Source organism: Fonsecaea multimorphosa (assembly GCF_000836435.1).
Source record: "Fonsecaea multimorphosa CBS 102226 unplaced genomic scaffold supercont1.1, whole genome shotgun sequence".
In the NCBI taxonomy this organism is placed as follows: domain Eukaryota; kingdom Fungi; phylum Ascomycota; class Eurotiomycetes; order Chaetothyriales; family Herpotrichiellaceae; genus Fonsecaea; species Fonsecaea multimorphosa.
This window is the reverse complement of record NW_015971635.1, coordinates 1291012-1311510: the sequence shown is the minus strand read 5'-3', so window position 1 is coordinate 1311510 and position 20499 is coordinate 1291012. Positions and strand designations below refer to the sequence as shown.

At 53.2% G+C, this 20499-nt stretch overlaps 7 protein-coding genes across 7 annotated transcripts; 2 read left to right on the top strand and 5 right to left on the bottom strand.

The window, feature by feature from the left end:
* Nucleotides 1-496: 496 nt before the first annotated feature.
* On the bottom strand, nt 497-1915 carry Z520_00497 (uncharacterized protein; the record flags this gene model as incomplete). Its single annotated transcript, XM_016771018.1, has 5 exons — nt 497-521; nt 570-1323; nt 1374-1536; nt 1591-1799; nt 1858-1915. 5 exons carry the CDS (start codon nt 1913-1915, stop codon nt 497-499), a joined length of 1209 nt encoding a protein of 402 aa, XP_016637928.1.
* A 668-nt stretch (nt 1916-2583) lies between these two features.
* Nucleotides 2584-4293, bottom strand: Z520_00496 (uncharacterized protein; the record flags this gene model as incomplete). Its single annotated transcript, XM_016771017.1, has 1 exon — nt 2584-4293. One exon carries the CDS (start codon nt 4291-4293, stop codon nt 2584-2586), a length of 1710 nt encoding a protein of 569 aa, XP_016637927.1.
* An 872-nt stretch (nt 4294-5165) lies between these two features.
* Nucleotides 5166-5687, bottom strand: Z520_00495 (60S ribosomal protein L32; the record flags this gene model as incomplete). The annotated part of the gene is made up of 2 exons (XM_016771016.1): nt 5166-5396; nt 5523-5687. The coding sequence occupies 2 exons, from the start codon at nt 5685-5687 to the stop codon at nt 5166-5168; spliced, it is 396 nt and encodes a 131-aa protein (XP_016637926.1).
* A 367-nt stretch (nt 5688-6054) lies between these two features.
* Z520_00494 (uncharacterized protein) lies at nt 6055-7259 on the bottom strand (the record flags this gene model as incomplete). The annotated part of the gene is made up of 4 exons (XM_016771015.1): nt 6055-6553; nt 6610-7076; nt 7141-7166; nt 7232-7259. The coding sequence occupies 4 exons, from the start codon at nt 7257-7259 to the stop codon at nt 6055-6057; spliced, it is 1020 nt and encodes a 339-aa protein (XP_016637925.1).
* A 638-nt stretch (nt 7260-7897) lies between these two features.
* Nucleotides 7898-8815, top strand: Z520_00493 (uncharacterized protein; the record flags this gene model as incomplete). The annotated part of the gene is made up of 1 exon (XM_016771014.1): nt 7898-8815. One exon carries the CDS (start codon nt 7898-7900, stop codon nt 8813-8815), a length of 918 nt encoding a protein of 305 aa, XP_016637924.1.
* Nucleotides 8816-12826: 4011 nt separating this feature from the next.
* On the top strand, nt 12827-13723 carry Z520_00492 (uncharacterized protein; the record flags this gene model as incomplete). Its single annotated transcript, XM_016771013.1, has 1 exon — nt 12827-13723. The coding sequence occupies one exon, from the start codon at nt 12827-12829 to the stop codon at nt 13721-13723; it is 897 nt and encodes a 298-aa protein (XP_016637923.1).
* Nucleotides 13724-17707: 3984 nt separating this feature from the next.
* On the bottom strand, nt 17708-20160 carry Z520_00491 (uncharacterized protein; the record flags this gene model as incomplete). The annotated part of the gene is made up of 2 exons (XM_016771012.1): nt 17708-19906; nt 19963-20160. The coding sequence occupies 2 exons, from the start codon at nt 20158-20160 to the stop codon at nt 17708-17710; spliced, it is 2397 nt and encodes a 798-aa protein (XP_016637922.1).
* Between the last annotated feature and the right edge of the window lie 339 nt (nt 20161-20499).

Below are 20499 nucleotides of genomic sequence, written 5' to 3'. Positions count from 1 at the left end.
GGGATGCTGGAGTGTTCATCGCTTCATTTCCAATCTGATCGTCGGCTGCTTGTGTGCAGATCAACTCCAGATTGTCAGAGTGCTCGGTACTGGACACCCTTTCTATCGCCCACTCTGGTCAAGGAACTTCGAAAGGCCGGTGGAGGGAATCTGTTTTGTTCCAAGTCGCTTTTTTCCGACGAATAAATTCGCATTCAATTGTGTCTGTACTCGGTACTGGTTTATAAGAGCTCGGCAAGTCCAACTGGATCCTGGGTCTCGGCGTCCCTTTGATCATGCTGAATACTGAAGGCACTGGGTAACCGCCCGAACCTTTCTTGTGGAAAAGTGTCTGTCAGCTCATGTCCAACGCTTGGTCCACCGAAGAAGCAACCCTCCGTCTTCATTCCCCTGTGCAATTCTTCGCCAATATTTGAACCCCTGTCTCCCGGGAAAATCTCAACAAGTGGTATCTCAGACAAAAAAGTCGAAAACAGAATAAGCAAAGAGCTTCCTCTCAGAAAAAGTATGGAATTGCAGCGCTGTAGTCGTTAGCCCTCGAGTCATGGTCGGATGCGAAAGAAACTCACGCTATAGCGAGTGTCGCCGTGACACCCAAAACTGCCCTTGTTCGCACCTTTTCTCTCTTCAATTTCTCTTCCAACACTCTCGCTTTCTTAGCAGGCTGTGCTGGAAGTTCCGCGTCGATGTCGCTGGGCTCTGGCTCTTGCGCTTTGCGCTTCTTGGAAACCTTCGGAGAGCCTTCCAGAGTCTTGGCCTCTTCGACCATCTTTTTGGCCGTCTCAAGCATTTTCTCGGTATCTTCTGGGAGAGGTAACTCTGGCAAGCCAGCCGGCATTTCAACCGTCACATTCGTATGAGTCGTCTCTGTTGTGCCCTCAACTTCGACTGTCTGTTCGACCTCAACCTTCACCATCTCCGGCTCCGGGTTTGTTGCGGGTGGGCTTGGCAAAGCAGGTGACTCTGGTTTCGATTCTGTTGTTTCTGCCACAGATGCGGTGTCGTCTAGTGCAGACTGGAGAATGGCGCTTGCTGCATTTGCATTTGCAATATTGGCTTCTTTCTGAGCTTTTGTTTGTCTCTTTCTCGGAGATGCTTTCGCTTTAGTTGGGCTTGCCGTTTTGCCTGGCGACATCGACCGTGTTGCTCTTGAACGGGGCGCTTTGGTGGGAGGAGTGGGTTTAGCCTTATCGGCGGGTAGATCGAATTTGGGAGGTGCGGCAATAGGCTTTTTCGCACTGGAAGGCGTTTGCGAAATGTCTGTCGGATCAAGAAGTGCTCGGATCCATTCCGATAGCCCATACTCCTCGGCTAGTTCTAAAGCTGGACGTGTTGTTAGCCTGAAGGATCGTGCTTTGGCGCGCACATCATACCAAATTCCGGCGCCACCCAGACATTGCCCGCTACTTCGTCCTGACTTGTCGAGTCAAGGCTCTTCAGATAGTCGCGCTCTTCCTTTTCCTCCATGTGGGCAGCCCAAGGAAAGGCGATCTTGAACATGCCAGTCGCGCTCACAAAGCCATCTTTACTTCTCCTCTGCAAAAGATAGTCAGACGCGGCGCAGGATAGTTTGTCGATTTCAGTTCGTACCATAAGAAAATATGTTTCCGGGTGAGCTTGGTTCGACTGGCTAGCAAAGATCTCGGAGCCAGTGAGGTCGTCCGGTAGAGGAGCCCGCAGATGGGCATACTCGAACGGACCCAGGTTTTCTGCTCTTGTCGCATTCGACGTTCCCACTTGGCCCGGCTTGACCGTCAATTTCGTCTTGCCCAGCCGCCGACGGCTCACCAGCTCTTCATCTGGATTGGACGTCAGTTCCTCTTCCAACGATACATAGCTCACACGAGATCGACGTACAAGGCGGCGCTGCGCCAGGCGCAACCAGAGGATTCCGCTTGCTGGGCAAAGGTCGCATCGTGATCTGTAATATGCACACAATCTCCCGGCGGACGACTTGAGCGTAGGAGAAGTGGTACGCGCTGGTAAGAGGAGGCAATGGTCGAGGCGAAAAGCAACAAGGAGTGGCAGGGACAGCTGCTGAGAGCCCCGTCTAGTTCAAATGAAAACAACTCAGTGAACAGGAAGGCCAGATCAGAAAAGAAAAGGATGAGTTGTCCGGTTGTCAGTGGGTGGGCGAATTGAACGAGCGCGACAACACAGAAATGGAAAGGATGGGTAGAGCGCAATCGGAGAGTGAGGAATTGGGAGAGCGAGGTTGAAAATGGGGGGGTGGGAGGGAGAGCTGGGCTGGAGCTGGAGAGGATGTCAGGGTGTCTACGAGGTGAACGGTTAGCTAGCAGTCCTAGCAGTGCTGGCTAGCAGTGACGAGTTAGCCTCCCCCGGAGGTAAAGCGACGGGGGTGATTGGTGGTGACTTGTTCCGGACAGGGCCCCCAATCGGAAGATTTTCTAGGTGGCTGGCGGGCGCGCAAGAAGAAATCATCACCTCCTGTGCCTGTGGTGCGCTGGCCATGTAGGCCTCCCTAGTACGAAGTACTTCCTCCACCGTATCCGAGTACTATGACGCCCATGACAGCCGCCGGCTCGCTGTACTGCCCGGCCTCTGGCGCAAGGGAGCGACATCTCAAAGGACTTCGCCTTTGTTCTTCATCAACCCTGTCTGATTCTTGGCCTTTTCATCCTCCCTCTCATCGCCTATTTCTAGGACTTCATCACCACGATACTCCCACGGACCAATATCCCTTGGCCCATTGACACCATCTGGAGGCAACGCCCACAGTGGCGCAGGACTGCGATAGCTCCAGCTACCTTCGGCCACATCAGCATACGAGAGCGCGTGAAGATATATGCCCAGCTCATGAGGACCGGGGTCCGAGTATAATGGAGTGTCGCATACTGGACATTTCTCGCCCGTCATCTTTTCTCCCTTCCGCTTGTTGTAGTCGGCCACCATCTCATCGTGCGCTTTCACGAATGCCCCATATTGAGAGTCATTGTGCATAGCATCTTCGCCAGATCCCGCTAGAGACCCGGCATGTAACGTGCCCGCCGGTAACGGCTTGAAGTATGGATCTTGCCCTGATGATGCAGATGACCGTGAAGCATCGCTCAACTTGGCCGCCCCAGACACAGTTATATGTTGTGTCTGGTCCACCAGCATCGCCAGTCGCTCCTGCTCATATGATACGGAGTCGGAGACCTCACTTTTCCCCATCAGTTTCAGCTTCGATATTATCTCCTCATCCTTCTCTGCGCTTGAATCGTTCTTGGCAAGACCCGGTCCGAACACAGCTCTGTTGCTGTATATTGGATCGTTCGTGATCGGGTGTCCTAGAAACTGTAGGTGGACTCGGATCTGATGTGTTCGCCCCGTCAAGGGGAGGCAGTGGACAATGCTGTAGCCTTCGTTCTCAGTACCTGAAATGGCTGGCGCAGGCTGGGCTATTGTCTGGCCATCTCTCGATGAACCCTCAGAATTCGAGGTGGCTCCCAGATTTGCCGTTGGTTGTGGTTTTTGAGGATAATATGCCAGCCGTCTGAACAACGTCTTCGCAGACTTCCCGCTCGCTCGCGCTCGATTGAGTCCAACAATGGGACTGATTTGCAGGATGCTCTCCTCGCATTTTACAACACCGCCGCGCATTGGATCTCCATCCCAACCTTCTCCGTCGGGGAACCGACCTTTGACTCTTGCGACGTATTCCTTGCGCACTGTCCGCCCGCGCAGTTTTTCACTAATCGCCTCCGCTTCTTTGCTTGTCTTCCCAATAAACATGACACCGCTGGTCAACCGATCAAGTCTATTACAGGGCAAAGGTTTGAATGAGAAATGCCGCTCGGCTTTCATGATCTCCACGACCGAATTGTAGTTGTACCGACCAGCCGGATGCACGGGCACACCGGCAGGCTTGTCGATAACGATCATTTCGTCCGTCTCATTGATGACTCGAATCGGCTGCGCCGTCACGGGCGGCTCGTGTCTGTGCAGCGTGTGTGAGATGACATCGCCATTCTGAACAATGGTATGGACATCTTTACATGGCTTCCCATTAACCGAGATCTGGCCCGTCTCGATGGCCTGCTTGTAGTACTCGCGTGTCCGGTCTCGAAACTCGGCGGCGAAGATGTCGAGGATTTCCCGTCCCCGCCATCGCTGTTTGCAGTAGGTGTTATATGTGAAATGATAAGGCGCCACGCGCCGGAGGCCGTTCTCGAGGTAGTACGGCCTCGGCCACGGATCACAAGGTGTCACCGCGACGGATGGAGGATCTGGAAGCGGCTTCCGGTCATCGAAGAATGGGGCTGCTTTGATTTCAGTCGTGATCAGAGCCATGCTAGGGCTGGGGTAACGACCGCGACTTGCCAGATAGGCAAGAACGCGAGGTGAAGGAGCCAGCGATATCTGCGAGGGCGGAGGGACTTGGTCTATGTCCGCCGGTAGGTTCAAAAAAGGCCATTTGGGAGAAGACTGGGGTGCCGCATCCAAAAATTTTTGGCAGTGGGTGTTTTTTTAGCTGCGGCACAACTATGCCGAAATCTAGGGCTTATGGGGAGGGACCTTCATAGGTCGGCAGTACTAATGCTTTCACACGAATGCACACTTTTGACTGAAAAGCAAAGAAAGGTTGCAGATGTTTACAGCTTCCGTGACTTGATTTGCAAGCATCTTCTGGGTGAAAGCGGCAATCTGGTCAATATCGGTAAATTGTCTACGAGCCCCGAGAGCATCTTGTGGTTCGCTCTGTCCAGTATCTTGCAACGAGTGATCGAGCCGGAGTCCCTGATGTGTCTGCATTCTGGAAGACGAGTCTTAAAAATCACATAGAGGCCCTGGGAACGTGAAAGGAATTAGTCCTCGCTGGACGAATCTCAATCCAAGCCTTCCCTCCGCCCCAATGGCGATGTGACCGGATAAGCAAATGTGAAAGCTCGAATAATAGCGCGCAAAAAACGCTGCAGCGGGAGTAAAGAGGCCGTCGAAATGTCAGGCTGGGACATGTTGATGTTCTTAATTGGTATCCATTTTTTGCTCTCAAAGCATCCGGCGCTCCTGGTGATGGCGCACAGACCTGAGTGCTCAGCCATAAGAAGGTTGCTCTCTAACCCGTCTTCCGCCGCTGTAGACCTGTTTTGGCAATAAAAAGCTCATGGCCACCTCTCAGTGAATCATATTCACAGAACCACAACGCCCTCTCTTTCCCTTGCTCACGACTCCGTAGTAATCTTCGCCTTGGGGTTGGTAACCTTGACACCCAATGCCTTTGCCTTTGCAACGATCTCAATTCGCTTTCGCGAGGAGACAGCAGATGCGATTTCAGCGGCGTATGTTCGGTTGTGCATGAGGAGGAGTTCGACGTCTCGGGTGTTGTGGACGAGGAAAGCCTTGTGACCAGAAGGCATCATGTGTCGGGTCTTCTTATTCGAGCCAAAACCAATCTGTACGTTACTTCTGTCAGCCCATTGTCCCTGTGTGCGACCACCTCGCATTCACGGAGTGCTCTATCCGTGTGCGCTCGTGTATTCCTTCATCTTCCAACTGAGGATCCAAAAATTTGGACGTACCGATGGCATGACCATTTGACCCTTGAACCGTCTTCGAACTCGGTTGTCGATACCCTTTGGCTTCCTCCATGCTGAAGGCACACACTTGAAGGTGTCGGACTGGTGCCGGTGCCAGGCCTTTTTGTGCTTTTTGATGATGGGGACGTGCTTCTTTGCGGAGACCATCTGCTTGAAATGTCAGTTATCGCCCGTGGTTTCTCACAGTGTGCTGATCTGACCTTGACGACTGTATGGTCTTGACACCTGAAGCAATTACTAGGGTTGGAAGGAGAAGTCGTCGACAATGGCGCCCTAGTTTGAAAATCGGGGTCGAATTTCGCAAATGCCAAGAGTGACTTTCTGTGCGCGGGAAACCAGTGAGCCAACCCAAATCCGGATTAGCGTCATCGGCCAGCCTTGGGCCACTTCCGTCCGCCTCGTAGCAACCTACTACTCGCTACACTCCTTTACACCTAGGCAGAGTTGTATCTATTGGCCATCCTCGTGCTTATAGATTCAGGAGAAATGGCTCTCAACAAAGTGTGCTCGCCCTCTATAGCGCTTGATATGCTAATTTGATCGGGACACCTCCCTGCTCGCCACTCCGCAGCATGGCTTCAATCAGCTCAAGATCCGCGAGACCTTCTTCGGGAGATTGACTCTCGTTGACTTTCCCAGCTGCTAATGCTTCCCCCCACGCTCTCACTTCGCCCGGTACACCCGTCCTTTCGTCCTGGACCTCTTCAGTCTTGCCATCGTACGTGACCTTGTTGCCCGAGAGGCTAACAGAACCTTTCTCACAGCCGACGGCCCATTCACTCCCCTTGTGAGTCGTTCCAAAAGAGATCGATATCGTACCCACATTGCCATTCTTGCTCTTTGCTGTAGCTTCAACGGTATCCACTGGAGGAAGATGTTCTTGAAGCTGTGCGGAGTGAGCTGATAGGGATACCAGTGGATTGTCCTTGCCCATCATCAATCGAAGCCCAGCGGTAAAGTGGACGCCACCGTCCAGCAAAAATCCACCCTGGTGCGTTGGAACCTTACGCCACCTATCAAGCAGTCAGTATCGTTCCACAGCCCTGGCAGCAGACGAAATGTGTTTTACTCGGTCTCGAAGTACTTCCCACCCTCAACAAGCGTCTGCATTCGGCATCTGAAAGTCAATTGCCGACCCTTTGTCTTGACGACCTCTGCAGCACGAATGAAAGAATCCGTGTATCTGACGTTTTCGGCAACACCCCAGGTTACCTTTTTCGGCTCCATCTCTGACCGATACCATTGGATGAGTTCCGCGGCGTCCTTGACGTTCTCCGCCACCGGCTTCTCCGAGAGGACATGCTTGCCGGCCAGCAACGCCTTGCGGATATAGTCAGGCTGATTCTTGATCGGCAAGGCGATGATGACTGCTTGGATGTCCGAACGGGCCAGAAGATCGTCCAAAGATTTGCCAGCACCAGAGTCGTCCGAGTAGAGATCAACCTTGGATTCGTCCACCTCGAGCGTCTTTGCCGATTTTAGGGAGCGCGAGTAAACGGCCTTCAGTGTCAAGTCCTTGGAAGCTTCAACAGCGGGCTGTCATTGTGCGTTTGGCCATGTCAGTAAGTGGAGTCGAGGACCAAGCCTTTTCGCTGCGCACCTTGTGCTCCTCGCGAGCGAAGATACCTATGCGTAGTCAATCAGTATTTTGGCCATGACTCGACGACGAAAGCCAAGGTCAAGATCCATACCTCCGCCTAGAATAGCGACCCCAATCATTTTGATGTGTGTGGTTGGTTGGATCTGATGTCTCTTTTGGTTGAATTACCCCAGAAACGTAAATATCGATCTTGGAGTGTCAATGAAGGCGGAAGTCATTCATATCAACAATTCACAGCCTGCGCACGCCCCCCAAATTTCCCATGGGTAAAGGAATTTAGGCTATCGGCCCCTCTCGGGCTCATCGCCGTTATTAGTGCCCCTCAAGTCCTCGACTCATATCCGTATCACGTGTTCGGGTCTCTCGTACTGTCAGTCCCGCGTGCGTGACTTGGCACCGTGAACGCGTCGTTGTCGTCACCACGCAGGAAAATTGGGTCCTTTTCCGGACTCCACACGGCAGAAAAGCATAACAACAGGGAAAAATACATGCCCATGGCGCCCATTTTCGAATGGGTGAACGCGGGATGGCAAAGTTCCTGAGAAAGGCTCAATGGCCTCCCTGAAGCTACAACGTCGCTCGCTCCCTTTTGTTAACAATGTTCTTTGCTTGACGCTTTTCTCGCAACGATACACAGCGTTTGCCAGAGCGACCTTCGTTCGTTTGACCTTGTCCTTTTCGTCTACACCTGTGAATATATGACAAGCTCAGGAGACAATAATACTACGACAAACACTCGGTTTCGAAACATCCAATAATGAACGCGCAACCAGAACAGAACGAAAGCGCGCAAAGTTCTCTACCAGAAGAGCTGCGCGCCACCACGCGACAGAGGCACCACGCTTTGAATGCGCAGATCACTCAGCGCCTGCCGTTGTCTCTACCGCCAATTGCAGATAGCCCCTTCAATTATACCAAAGGTCTGATAGTCTTTGGTCAGATATACTTCGCCTTCGAGAACTTTTTGGAGACACAATTGGTTTCTGGTCAATTGGATCAGCGGCTGCTTCACATTTACGAGCGCGTATGCTTTTCCTGGCTGCTCAGGTCCAGCAGGCTCCAAACCGACATTGACACTCTGAAATCACAACTCCTGCGGTCTCAAGTCGAAGAACTTGAAGCCTTGGTGGAGGAGTCGAGAGGTTTTCGGCTGCGAATTGAAAGGGCCTTGTCGGCGAGACCACATGTCATGCTGGCTTATACCTGGACCATGTACCTTGCTCTTTTCAACGGCGGTCGCTGGATTCGAAGGCAGCTCGTCTCCGCAGGTCCAGAGTTTTGGCGTCCAGGCACACCGCCATTATCGTTCTGGGACTTCCACAGCGAAGAGGACGTGGATGTGGATGAGCGACTCAAAGGGGACCTCAAAGAGGGATTTCGAGAAGCAGCATCCACTCTGACCGACAGCGAGCAGAGAGATGTTGTTCAGGAGGCTTTGAACTTATTCGATTTGTGCACCGAGATGGTGGACTTCCTCGACCACAAGACCACCACTCGCTCATCCCGAATTCTTCCCGAACAGTTCCCATCACTCATCGCTTCTCCCCAGCTCAATAATTCCCCTGGCGCAAACTCGACGGCAGCTTCTCTCTGGCAATTCATGGTCTCTGCTTGTTCCTCGCTGAAGATTACAGCAAGCACAGCACGGAGACATAAAGCTGCTTCGGCAGGTTGAGACTTGTGCACTGCTCTTCATTACCACCGTCAACTGTTCTCCAGCTCGATTAAGAGGCAGCTCCCTAGTTGACCTAAACCACAATCATCATATCGCACGAGAAAAACGGCATGTCGAACAATAGAACTTTTGCGAGCGTCTAGGCTTCATTTGCAAGAGAATGAAGCGTTTTCTCCGGCCGGCACGCCGCAAACACTAGCGTAGCCTCCCAGAGGAAAAGGGCAGCTCGATGCCAATTCTGGAACTAACTGTCACTTTCTTGACAAAGCGTGCAAATAAGCCTGCAGGAGACAACAACCAGGAAACGTTATGCAGATTCGAGCTTTCCTGTCTTTCAACGGACGAATCTGCCAGCCCCAAAAGGCCTGTTGAGAGTAAATGGATCGAGCGCGTTGCACAATATCTCGATTATTCGACCCCAGTGTATTGAGCTGTCTGCATCTGAGAATGAAGTTGTGACAATGGGAAGGAGACACAACGAGGGGCTCCTCAAACTGACTTTAGACGGCCCTGCCATTAGTTAGTCGTGGAGCTGAAACAAAAACGAGAGACTATCAGGAATCGTGTGTCTGAGCCGCTGTCCTTTGTAAGACGTATGAGCCAGGGGTAAGAACTTGTACAGAACCTAGCACCCGGGCCAGCAGTAGCATCGACTTGCATGATCGTATTGAGGATTCCCCTGCAATTGCTCGGCTTCTACCACCTTCGATCTCCCACGAGGTCACCGTGATGCAATCGTACCTTCGCGTCCAGACAAACTGACTTTGTTGGCACGGGTCGATGCAGTTTGTGGCAGCACATGTGGCAGTCGATGACCACGCTAAGATCCTGGTCATTGGCCGTTTGACGGATCGCCCAAATTTCTCTTAGCTTCGCCTGGTGTGTTGCCACGAGAGCCACTAGGGAGGTGATCCGGGGGAAGGCCTGTGCACGATGAACGCTTCGTCGGATCTTGGAGCGCCTCTAGATTGCCCAGGTGGGAAATGGTAGTAAGCCGAAGATTTGATACTTGCAAGCTCAACTCATGGCTCTTTCAGGTGTGCCTACAAACCCATTTGAAGATACTGTGAGTCACTGCGCCGTCCCCTGAGTGTACTAGGAGTTGAGGGGAAGATTGAAGACAACGTTCGATGATCGCTCGGGCTCGGGCACAGTATCACCCGGGCGAGTCAATCCCCAGTCTAAAGTCTGGGCGCCCCGAAGCAGGTACACCAGGATTTTGGGGCTTCACCTTAAAGCTTTTAGCTAAGAACTCAGCAGGAAGGTTGTCCTGGCTGCTCTCTCCACAGAACAAGAAGTCAACGGCTGCGCGAAGTTGGGACAATCTGGCGGCCAACATGGCAGCTCAGAGCAACGGCACGAGCGGATGTAGGTGAATTATTTGGTCATTGGAGATTGGTATGTGTAGCCGTATCCTCCTGGAAACAGTAAAGCAGGAGCTCCTCGTTGGGGACCCAGCTGTGCGTTGGCGAGCGTGGAGGATTACGAGGTACGTTACTGCTGCCTGAGGTCGCCACAAGGACTGCCTGCATGACATTCTGGGCGGGGGTATGCAGGTCTACCAGCTTTGAAAAGCCCTACTGGTAATGTGGCTCTCCTTCTTTGCTCGGGTGCCGTCCAACTCGGACGGTCCGAGAAGAAGTCGGTTGCATGTGTATGCTTTGTCACGTATCAGGATGGATCGAACGGAGTCGCTCCCCACAATTCACCGCTGTTGGACGATTTGCCCTGTGGCTGAATATTCCCATTATATCCCCAGTAGTCTCAGAGGTCTTTCAATATCCCTCCGTCCTGGACTCCTGGTACCGCTGGGATGGGCCGTAACACCGATGGATTCGTCAAGCGAGGTTGCAGAGCGCCAGGTGGATTTGACAGCTGGGCAATGTGCCGAATCCGCCACGCCGCCAATGGTTGAGGCAAGAAATAGTTTGGGGATGTGCAGGAAAAGGTCTGAGGCTAGAGTGAAGAAGGACTGGGCTGCTGCAGGTCAACTGGGTTATAGAAAATTCGACGGAGCTGGCCGCTGCAAGTTCACCCGTTGCCTTGGAGCCATCGGCGCAACTTGTGCCGGCGGAGGGATCTTCGCTGATTCCTTGGGTGAGCAAGGCGAGCAGAAGTCAGACACTGCATGAGGAAAAGTCGATTTCCCTTTGAGCTGGGGAAGGACGCGTGCGAAGGATGGTGGTGATGGCATGTACCTAGGTACTGTACACGGTTTGCAGGAGTGGTTGAATTCCGAGGAACACTGCATCGAAAGCGGTCGGTTGCATGGCTAGGCAAGGGCTGGGCCACTGGAGGCGAGACAGCAAAAGAGTTTTCAAGAGGCTTTGGACATTATTAGTGGACAATGTTGCTGCGCGAGAGTCGCTCCGTCTCCAGCATTGTTTTTTCTTGAAATTTATTCTGGCACCGGATTCAGCAGCTTGCTGGGTGGCTACCTCTATACGAGGTACTATTTGGCATGGCTACCGCTGATAGGTGGCTCGGAGGGGGGCACTGGCAGTTGCCACGTACCCGAGGCCATAGCACCGGCGCCCTGGAGGACCCCATTAGTAGCAGCGGAACTAGGCCTGCACGGGCCCAAGCAGCTTCCCGGGCGTTCCTCTAACCTTAAACCAGCTGAGCATTCGGCACTTCCCTTTGGGTCTCGGGTCGCTTGTGTGCAGAAGTCTTTGCGGATGCCCACTGTTGCCGTCCCGGTGATCCCATAGGTGGTGTGATAAGACGGGCACCCTTTTGGCGCCTTCCAGGTCGGTGGCACCCACTGCGCCGACAAAGAGAACGGCATGGCTCCCCTCTCCCCACCCCAACACTTCCCCTTCCAAGGTTAACCCTGAAAGCTTCCTGCCCACAGTGCCCAGAGTGTTGCTGCCTCGCTGCCTAACTCCTTGATTCCCAGGTCGCATTTCCCCCTCTGGGTGCCTCGCCCTCCTAAAAAGCCCATGACTCTTGCACCCACGCTGTCCAGTTTCCACATGCTTGTTAGGCTGGAGTCGCCCACTTCGGTCGGGCTTCTGTTGGCTGGGGCTCTGGATTCCGGAAGCCTAGCAGCTGTAGTTCCCACCCTAAATGCATGCCGGCTCCCAGACTTAGTGGCCCCTCGACTGCAGTGCACGTTCCCCCAGGCTCCCAGACTCCCAGACTCGCAAATCCTGTCTGCAGCTCCTCGCTGCCAAGTGCTGCATCATCGTTGGATCTCGTCGCTCCAAAGCTCAATGCTCGGGGTTCAATGTTGCCTCTTCTGCTTCTGCTTCTGCTTCTGCTTCCATTCCACATCCACACCCGCGTGTGGTTTCTCCTCTTTTCTTTCCTTATCTCCACACTACTTCACGCACCATCCAGCTCATCTTTGTCTTCTTCCACCCTTTCGACTCTTGGTCTCTTCGTCGCCTGTTGCTGATCCTCCCTACCTACCGCATCCTCGTCTTTCGCCTAGTATACTAGCATCCGTGTATCAAACTTTGCGACACTGTCGATCGTTCACATCAGCAACTGTGAGCTTTGCACCCAGAGGAAATTCTCCGGCACCGGTCCTCTAGCCGTGAGCTGCCATTGAGGATCAGCACTGATCCCCAATTAAGACCTGCGACTAGCAACTTTTCAATACACCGTCACTGGCCTGCCTGATCGTTTCATCGACTCCCTGCGAGCCCCTTCCATCAGTACTACACAACATCACTCTATCCTGCGACACCTGACCGGCTGTCTAAAAGGGCACGGTGTGGGAAGTTCGACTGGGCAAGTCAATGGACCGCAGCGTTGGGAACAGGGATCTCGCTGCCGGACAAGTCACATTCCAATCCACTCCTGCGGAATTGCACCACCAATAATCGACGCCTGGCCTTTCTTCACCACCCTCGCTGTACCAATTCCCTGGGTCAGCCGAACAACCAATAGTCGCATCATCAAGCCACCCGATCTCTGACTTCCAGGCCGTGTGGTGCGCTCTTGCTGATTGCCTTCTATCTCCTATGACACCACCTCTGTTAGGCCATCCATTCCACTCTGCCAATGGAAGCGGCGGAAGCACAACCGTCGGAGGAAAAGAAGGGCTTGAAAACGGTCTGGAACAGAGTCAAGGATTTCTTTAGAGAAAAACCTACTGCCACACAAATCTCTTCATCTGCCACTACTACACCACCTGTTCCCGCTGCTGCTATCGCTCCCCAGAGGGAAGGAGCTGCAGATACACTCAGACCGTCAGTGCCATCAAATCCCCCAAAGACGTCGTCACTAAACCTTCACAGAGAACCCCCCACCGAGCATTCGCCTGAATTGGAAGTCGACGATACATCGGAGGAGCCCGCACAGCCTAACGAACCTGACTTGACATCGCCACAAGAACCTGTCGATGCCAAGAAGGACACCACAGCCGAGTCACACATGCGGTTCACTAAAGCACAAGCAATCTTTGCCAGGCACAACCTGGAACTGGACGAGGCAGAATGGGAACCGAGATACAGAGGAACCCCAGAAAGAGTGTACAAGAACATACGAATGAGAGTCAGGTACACCTGTCACAATTGTTCCACGACATTTGGTCGCGATAGAATCTGCGTGGGATGTCAACATCGGCGTTGTACTCGATGCTCACGGTACCCGCCAAAGAAAGACCGGACGAAATACTCGCAAGACCCAACAACAACTGGCCCTGCCGAACTCGTAAATGAGGCTCCCCGGCCAAGTGCTGAGGGTGGAACGTGCCATGAATGTCGAAGTGGTTTTGAGGTCGATGCTGAAGAATGCCCCAACTGCCATCACAAGATCTGCGAGAGATGTGTGCACGAAGCCACCATTACTGTTGAACCAGGTCATGGAGCCGCCCAGGAAGCAAGCCAGGAAGCTTCAGAGGTCGAACAACCCCAACAGAGGAATCCCGCTCAACAAGAGTCATCCGCTGTCAGCTAGCATTGGTCCATGTTCGCCTCCGGCGCCCTTGCCGCGCTCGGGGCGCAGCCTCTTTCAACATTCTCACATTTGACATTTTCTGAGCATTTTGATGATGCGATGACGACTTTTCTACGACTACTTGTCCTTTCTCGATCTGGGCGTTCCAGTCCTAATTATCATGGGGTGGTGTTTACGGTGTTGCGTTCACAGGATTCCCCGGTTGACACAAGTTTGATCTCTTTTGAGCGCAAAAAGCGAAAATATTCGTCTGGAGTTGGGTGTTGTTTTTCTTGGGTCGCTTCAGTGCCCTACCAACACCAGAAGGGCTGGTCTTACAATGGAGGAGAAGGATTCAGTATCTATGGGAAAGTTGAATACAGGGAAGTCAGGAAAAGAGCGGGGTGATTAGAATCTGAAGGTTCTGACGCCAACACCGTTCAGCAAGAGCACATTTCGACGGGTACAATTGCAGAAGGATAAGGGTTAGGATGGTAGAGCAATGATGATTGTTGCTCGGCAAATTGGACGGCGACTCTGCAGCCTCGATCTTGTCCTCTTGGTGAGGCTGGTCTCTACGATACAAATGAAGAAATAAGAGCGCCACTCCATTGCTTGCAGGATCTGTGTTTTCGGTCTCCTATCTCTTTCAAGTCCCTTCTATCTCCCTTCAATGTCGCTGCATTGATGGACGACATAAGTTTTCAACTCTTGAGCCTAGCTTTCCGCTGCAGGGCCCGAAGCCGGACTCCGGATTCCCACACAGCACCAGACGCTCCCACGACGGTAGACAATGGATCCCCAGGCGTGAGAACTCAAGTTCGCGGGAGACCTATGGGAGTGGCTCGCTCCATGGTCTGGTCAGGCTGAAACCGGTTTCCCCTGTCAGCACTGTACAGAACGTGGGATCCTTGGTGAAGGGGTAGGGCGTAGAGGAGCACTCGAGCACGTTTTCCTTGATTTCCATGTCAGACAGATCAGTCCTTCCGTTCAGGGCACCCTCGCGGTTGGCCTCATTACTAACTACTCCGCACAATCGCAGCCCGGAGCGACGGCGGACGAGATTTTAGATAGGAAAGAGATGACCACTTTGCGGCGTGCGCACACATCATACAAGGACGAGTAGGGGAGGGACAGCACCATGGATTTGGATTAGCAGTGGATCTCTTCCTTTTGCCCAGTGTATCAACCTTGTTCTAACTCGTACCTGCCTAACCATACCGAAGACACGGGCAAAGAAAGTCCATGCTAAGGCGCTGGCGCTGACACACAAAACTATCAAGATATGCCGTGCTCGCCACTGTTCACTCGTACTAATTACCTCTCTACGCAGTCATTACTATCCACATCATCGCTGTTCTCCTAGCGAGCGGGAAGGGATAGCCCGGCAATGCAAAGCGTCCGTCAGCCAGACCCTCAGCATCGAAGACTTTGCGGTTACAAAGTATGACCGTCGACTTGGAAAACGGGCGCTAATCGGCCAGAGGAAGGGGGCCGTTGAACCTTTTGTGGGGGAAAACTGTTTTCATCACCTGACATATCATCTTATGGACAGGATGGGCTTCGAAGAGCGGCAATGCGCCAGGATATCCAAGCTGCCCATATTGGATCCCGTTGGGCGACATCAACGAGGCAGGCAGGCAAGACCGCAACGGGAAAAATGTGGATTGACACTTTTTGATATCTTCTCGCCAACCGGATTCTTTCTACATCCCCCGGGGTGGGCTTGAGCCTCTGTCGAAGAATTTACCTGAAAGAGAGGGCAAACATGCGACCACTGCTTGTCCCCAGTACATGGTACACCTCCTGTCGTCTGCTTGACAAAAGCCCTGGAGGAGGGCCCCAAACGTTGTTAGAAGCGTTGAAGTCTGAGAAAGTCATGCCCGGTAATTGCCCTGTCAGCGAACCTGGAGAGACACAGGCCGAACACACGGACGCAATAATGGGGTTTTCTTCTGATGCTCGTCACTTCGGGTCCTCGAGGCGAGAGTGCTGGACTCGCTAGGCGTGGGCTTACCGAGACCTTAGCGGCTGGCTATGGAGTGTGTTCGGCACGAAGGAAGATGACAACCTTGGACTACCGGTAGACAGCTCGCCGTGGCCGATCGCTGATGGGTTATCTACGATCACTGGGACGGTGGGCGGCGGACTCGTACCTGCTGTGTACTTGATCTTGTATCGTGGAATGCTTCGTCGATGGAACTTTACCGAAGAAGCAAAGCATCCAACCCTTGTCCACTGTCAGGCCATCAGCTTTCTCCATCTCGGGCCTAGTTTGAATCTGCCCATGGCCTATCGCACGGAACGAGGACGCTGCCGAACAAAGGTACCTAGATACCTACCTAGGTACTTTTGAGATGGCGGCGTTCAGAGGAAGGGAGGTACATCGTACCCGTGGGCATCCTTCGTCTTTACCCGTTCAACCCAGCCAGTCAATCTAGTACCACCGTGTCGGGTTGAATGATCTACAGGACTCGGTAGAGGATCTCGCGACATTCTTCGCCATCCCAAATCGACATTGAGCCAAAGATCCAGAAACCAAATTTACAGAGGGCGTCTGCGAGTGCAATATCTCCACCGCCTGCTAGTTTCATCCCCTTGCTTCTACGAGTAGGTCATACCAAGGTACCACTCACTTGCATCGACGCAGAATCTCGCGTGCCCCGAAACGCGCCTAACTCTGGAGCACATCCCTCCCCAAAGAAGAAATATCCTAAATCCGTGCTCACGACGATATAGTATGAAATGGAAGCCGGGAGCAATCGTCCCGAGAACCCCCTCCCAGGTGAGATGTGATGATGACAAGGCTGCGCAAGGCGCCCCAGCTCTCCCCCTCTCCCCCCCATCATCTAAGACGTTTCAGAAACCCAAAACAAAAGAATCATTATTACGGAGCACCAACGACGATCTCACTCGGGGGCATCAGGAGCATTTTCGTCCCAGTTCCGAACGCTGAGGAAGGGAGATCCTGATCCACTATTGACTCCGTACTAGGTATTTACCGCGTCCTTGTTCCAAGCGAGATGACCCGGTGCGCTTTTTAGTTTCTTTCCCAGTTTTTAATATCCATTTTTCGGCCGAAACGTACGGTACCAACCGGGAGTGTGTGTGTGTGTGCCTTGTCGTCTGCACGGACCTCGCTGTAGGGTATGCATGGGTAATAATTCGGAGTCGTCTCCGTTTTGAAGCACAGCTACCTAGGTATTGACCGAACTCGGATCTGGAGAGCAGAATGCTTCCGGCTGGTGAGAATTGGGCGTCAACCCACCCGCTCTTTGTCCGGCACCCTAACAACGACGTACCAAGTAGGGTAACCCTTGATCGTAGTTGCGGAAAATAGGTGAATCGAGGGAGGCGGCTTTGGTTCGATGTCAGGAAGGGATCACCGCCCCGTCTCGCCATCGGTGCGCCTAGCGTAGTACCTACGGTAATATTGATTAACGCCGGACAGTCGTGCCCTTTAAGGAACAAAAGAACACTCCCTCACCCTACCGGTATTCTCTTTTATCTCGTTGGCCCGTGCGCACCGGCCGAGGCGGCTTTTGCCAGTGGAAATCATGAATGGTCAGCGCCATGGACCGCAGTTCGGACGGACCGATCCTCCCGCCCCAAGGTTGGGTATCCTCCCTCGAGTACCTGCCAGGAGGACGACTTTCAACGACTGAATCATTGATGGGGGTACCTAGTGCGATATAAGAGTACATACGTAGGTGCAAGAATATCCCAGTGCAGCGGCACCTACTGCCGTAACAGAATCTGCATCCAGCGGTATGAAATACCCTTGAGAGATGATTCACGAGATCACGAAACAACTGCGTATATCGTAAAAGACCGCGGAGCGAGGGCGGCAGACGTACGGGGAGAAAGGAGGAGCCACAGTGCCCAACTGCTGCAGTCTGCCCGCTGAGGTCTCGTGTGGAAGTGCGCGGCACTTTCTTCTTGCTCTGTTTCAAGCATCATGATCCGCGGATCAGAATCTGACCCTATCTCGCCCTAGGCATTGTTTCATGAGGGCCGCGAGGTCATCAGGCCTCTGGCCATTCCTCTCTCGTCCTCCTCACTTTCATCTTCGGAGCCTGCTTCCTCCGACTCTTCTTCATCCGTCTCCTCGCTTTCCGTCTCCTCTTCGGTCTCCTCTTCCTCCTCTTCTTCTCCCTCCTCCTCGCTCTCGGCCAGCCAATCGTCAAGAGTCCTAGGCTTCACATTTGCCTTGGTTGTTCCCGCCGCAACAACCTTTTCCAACCCCCGCTCCTTGACGGCTTCATCTAATCTCCGACTTGCGGCGACAGAGCTTGCCGTCCTTTTGTCCATGGGCACATATTCGTCTTTCTCGCCACCGTCGCCTGCGTCTCTGAGTTTGGCATCGGGCTCAAGACCTTCGCTCACCCAGTCTGGTAGCTGCTCGTAGCCCGGCAGCCCCAAAATGCCCGCCACGTCTGTGCCCAGGACGAGGGTGGTACTGCCCAGCATCAGGCCTTTTCGACTTTCCGAGGGGGAGGGAGAGTGTGGGACGGGCTTGGGTGCAAGAAGGAGCAGAGCCGCCAGTTGGGTGGATGCAGGGTTGGCGAGCAGAGCTTTGAAAAGCCGTGCTCGGTCACGGAGGTCGTACGACGTGTCGTAGCGGGCCAGGAGCTGCACGTAGTTCCATAGCTTGGAGATCGGGTGGTCCAAGTCGGTTGAGAGGTGTGATTCCTCTGCAGGGTCGCCCGGAGACTCTGCAGCATCATTTTTCTCGCCACGAGAACCGGCAGTGCCTCTCTGCAAGAACAGCAGATAGACTTTGGCAGCGAGTAAGACAATCTGTTGTTTGGCAGATTCGCTTTCATCGGCAAACCCTTTGGCCAGGATGCGCAAAACGTCAGGCGCTATGTTGTTGTCCGGGTCGAGGCTTGCGAATTCTCCCACGAGCCATATGATTGTAGCTCGAGCCTCGGGACTCGTGGTTTTATCCAAGTTCCTTGCCAGGCGCACCACAGTCTTCCGGTGGGAGGCTGGGTCCTGTTGAATTAGATGACGCATGACGGTGAGCACTTCCGAGACCAGAGTATTGTCGAAGCTGGATATTTGGTTCAGAAGAACCTGGAAGCATCGGTGAGCGTCCTTGGGATCCGATTGTGCACATCTTCCAATAGCACGGACTGATTCGCGTGTGAGTTCAACGTCTGACGAGTGAGAAAAATGCTCCAGCTCGCTAAGAATGATGGACTTGAGATGTAATGCCGCATGCGCAAAGATGAGGGTCTGAAGTTCGATCTTCAGTTTCCATATATGCGGAGAATCTTGTGCCCGGATCAGAAAATGTGACGCGTAGGAAACGAAGAGGTCGGGCGCGGACAAGGCAACCAGGACAATGTTGCATAGTGCCACTTCCTCCACTTCAGGCGGTCCGCGCATCAGTCCGATCAATGGGCCCACAGCTTCTCGAAGATAGTGCGGGGTGCCCAGGTACAAATAGCAACTGGTGACCGAGATGATAACAGCTGCACTTCGGCTTTGCAGCAAAGGCTTACAAGCGTGGAGAAATAGTTCCAGATCTGGATCCAGCACCTCCATCACCTCGCCTGTGTCGACGGTCTCTTCGGGCTCGTCCTCATAAAATCCCTTTTTGTTGACTTTGGTGACTTTTTGGGTCTTACGAGGGAAGCAGCGTCGACTATAGAACAAGAGAAGCTTCAAGGTTGCTAGCTGACTCCATTCATCCATGTCAACCAATTTCTTGACAAGACTCCTGTAATGCATGTGTACAAGGTCGATACGATCGGGGCACACTTCGAGAAATGCCTGAACTGCTGGACCCACAACGAAATACTGCTTATCACCCAATAACGTGGAGATGTAGTCGAGCAATTGCGGCAGGGTATTTGGGTCGAGGTTGTAGCATTTTGGGATCGCGAGAGCAGCAGCCTTTCGCACATGAGGGCTCATGTCACCCACGCCCCGTTTGATAGCCAGAGAAACGATCTGGCTGATGACTGGGACTCGCATCCCGGACATGGTGCGCAGAGCCAAGGCCCGGACCTGTGGATTCTGGTCTGTGAGGGACTTTTGGATGGCGTTGACGGAAAGCAACGCCAAATCCGGATCGGACTCGGCGTAATGCAGGAGATAAATGTAGACGAGCTTCTTGACCTCCAGGTTAGGGTTCGCAACGTTCTTGACAACCGATGAGAAGTACGGTAGACATGGTTTGTTCTGGTACATCATCTGCACGACGGTAAGCGAAGGGGGCACGGTTTGTACTTTTGCGAGGAAAACCGCACCGAGACCACTCTTTTCAAGCCATCCAGGATATCGCGATCACTTCTACTGTCAAGAAGAGCCTTGAGCTTGGCGAAGGGCATGTTATTCCGAGCAGACGAGCTTCCTCCCTTGATGGCTTTGGATATGCTTTGAGCAGCCTCGACCGTCAGGTCTCGTGCTTGGGTTGGGTCAGTGTACTGCAACCAGGAAGGATCCATGTTGACTGACCTGGGTCCATCAAGGACGAAATGCGAGAGATGGATTCCATCTTCACAAGGTCTTTGTGGTCTTCTCGTCCTGTGTCACCGGAACATGCTTGTACAACCTAAAGGTTCAAGGTGTAGGAGAATGATGTTCTGTTGGTGGGAGACGTCAAAGCCTCAAAGGCATGCCGCCGGCAACGAGCATGCCAAGCCTGATAACTCCGAGAGGATAACTCCGGGAGGTTCTCTCCGCTCGGGCTGCCCCCAAGCCTCATCCTTGGACTGAACTGAGAGCGGCATGGCCAGCATCACCTCTTTCCTCGAGCGCGGATCGAGTCTGGAGAGTACTCTGTA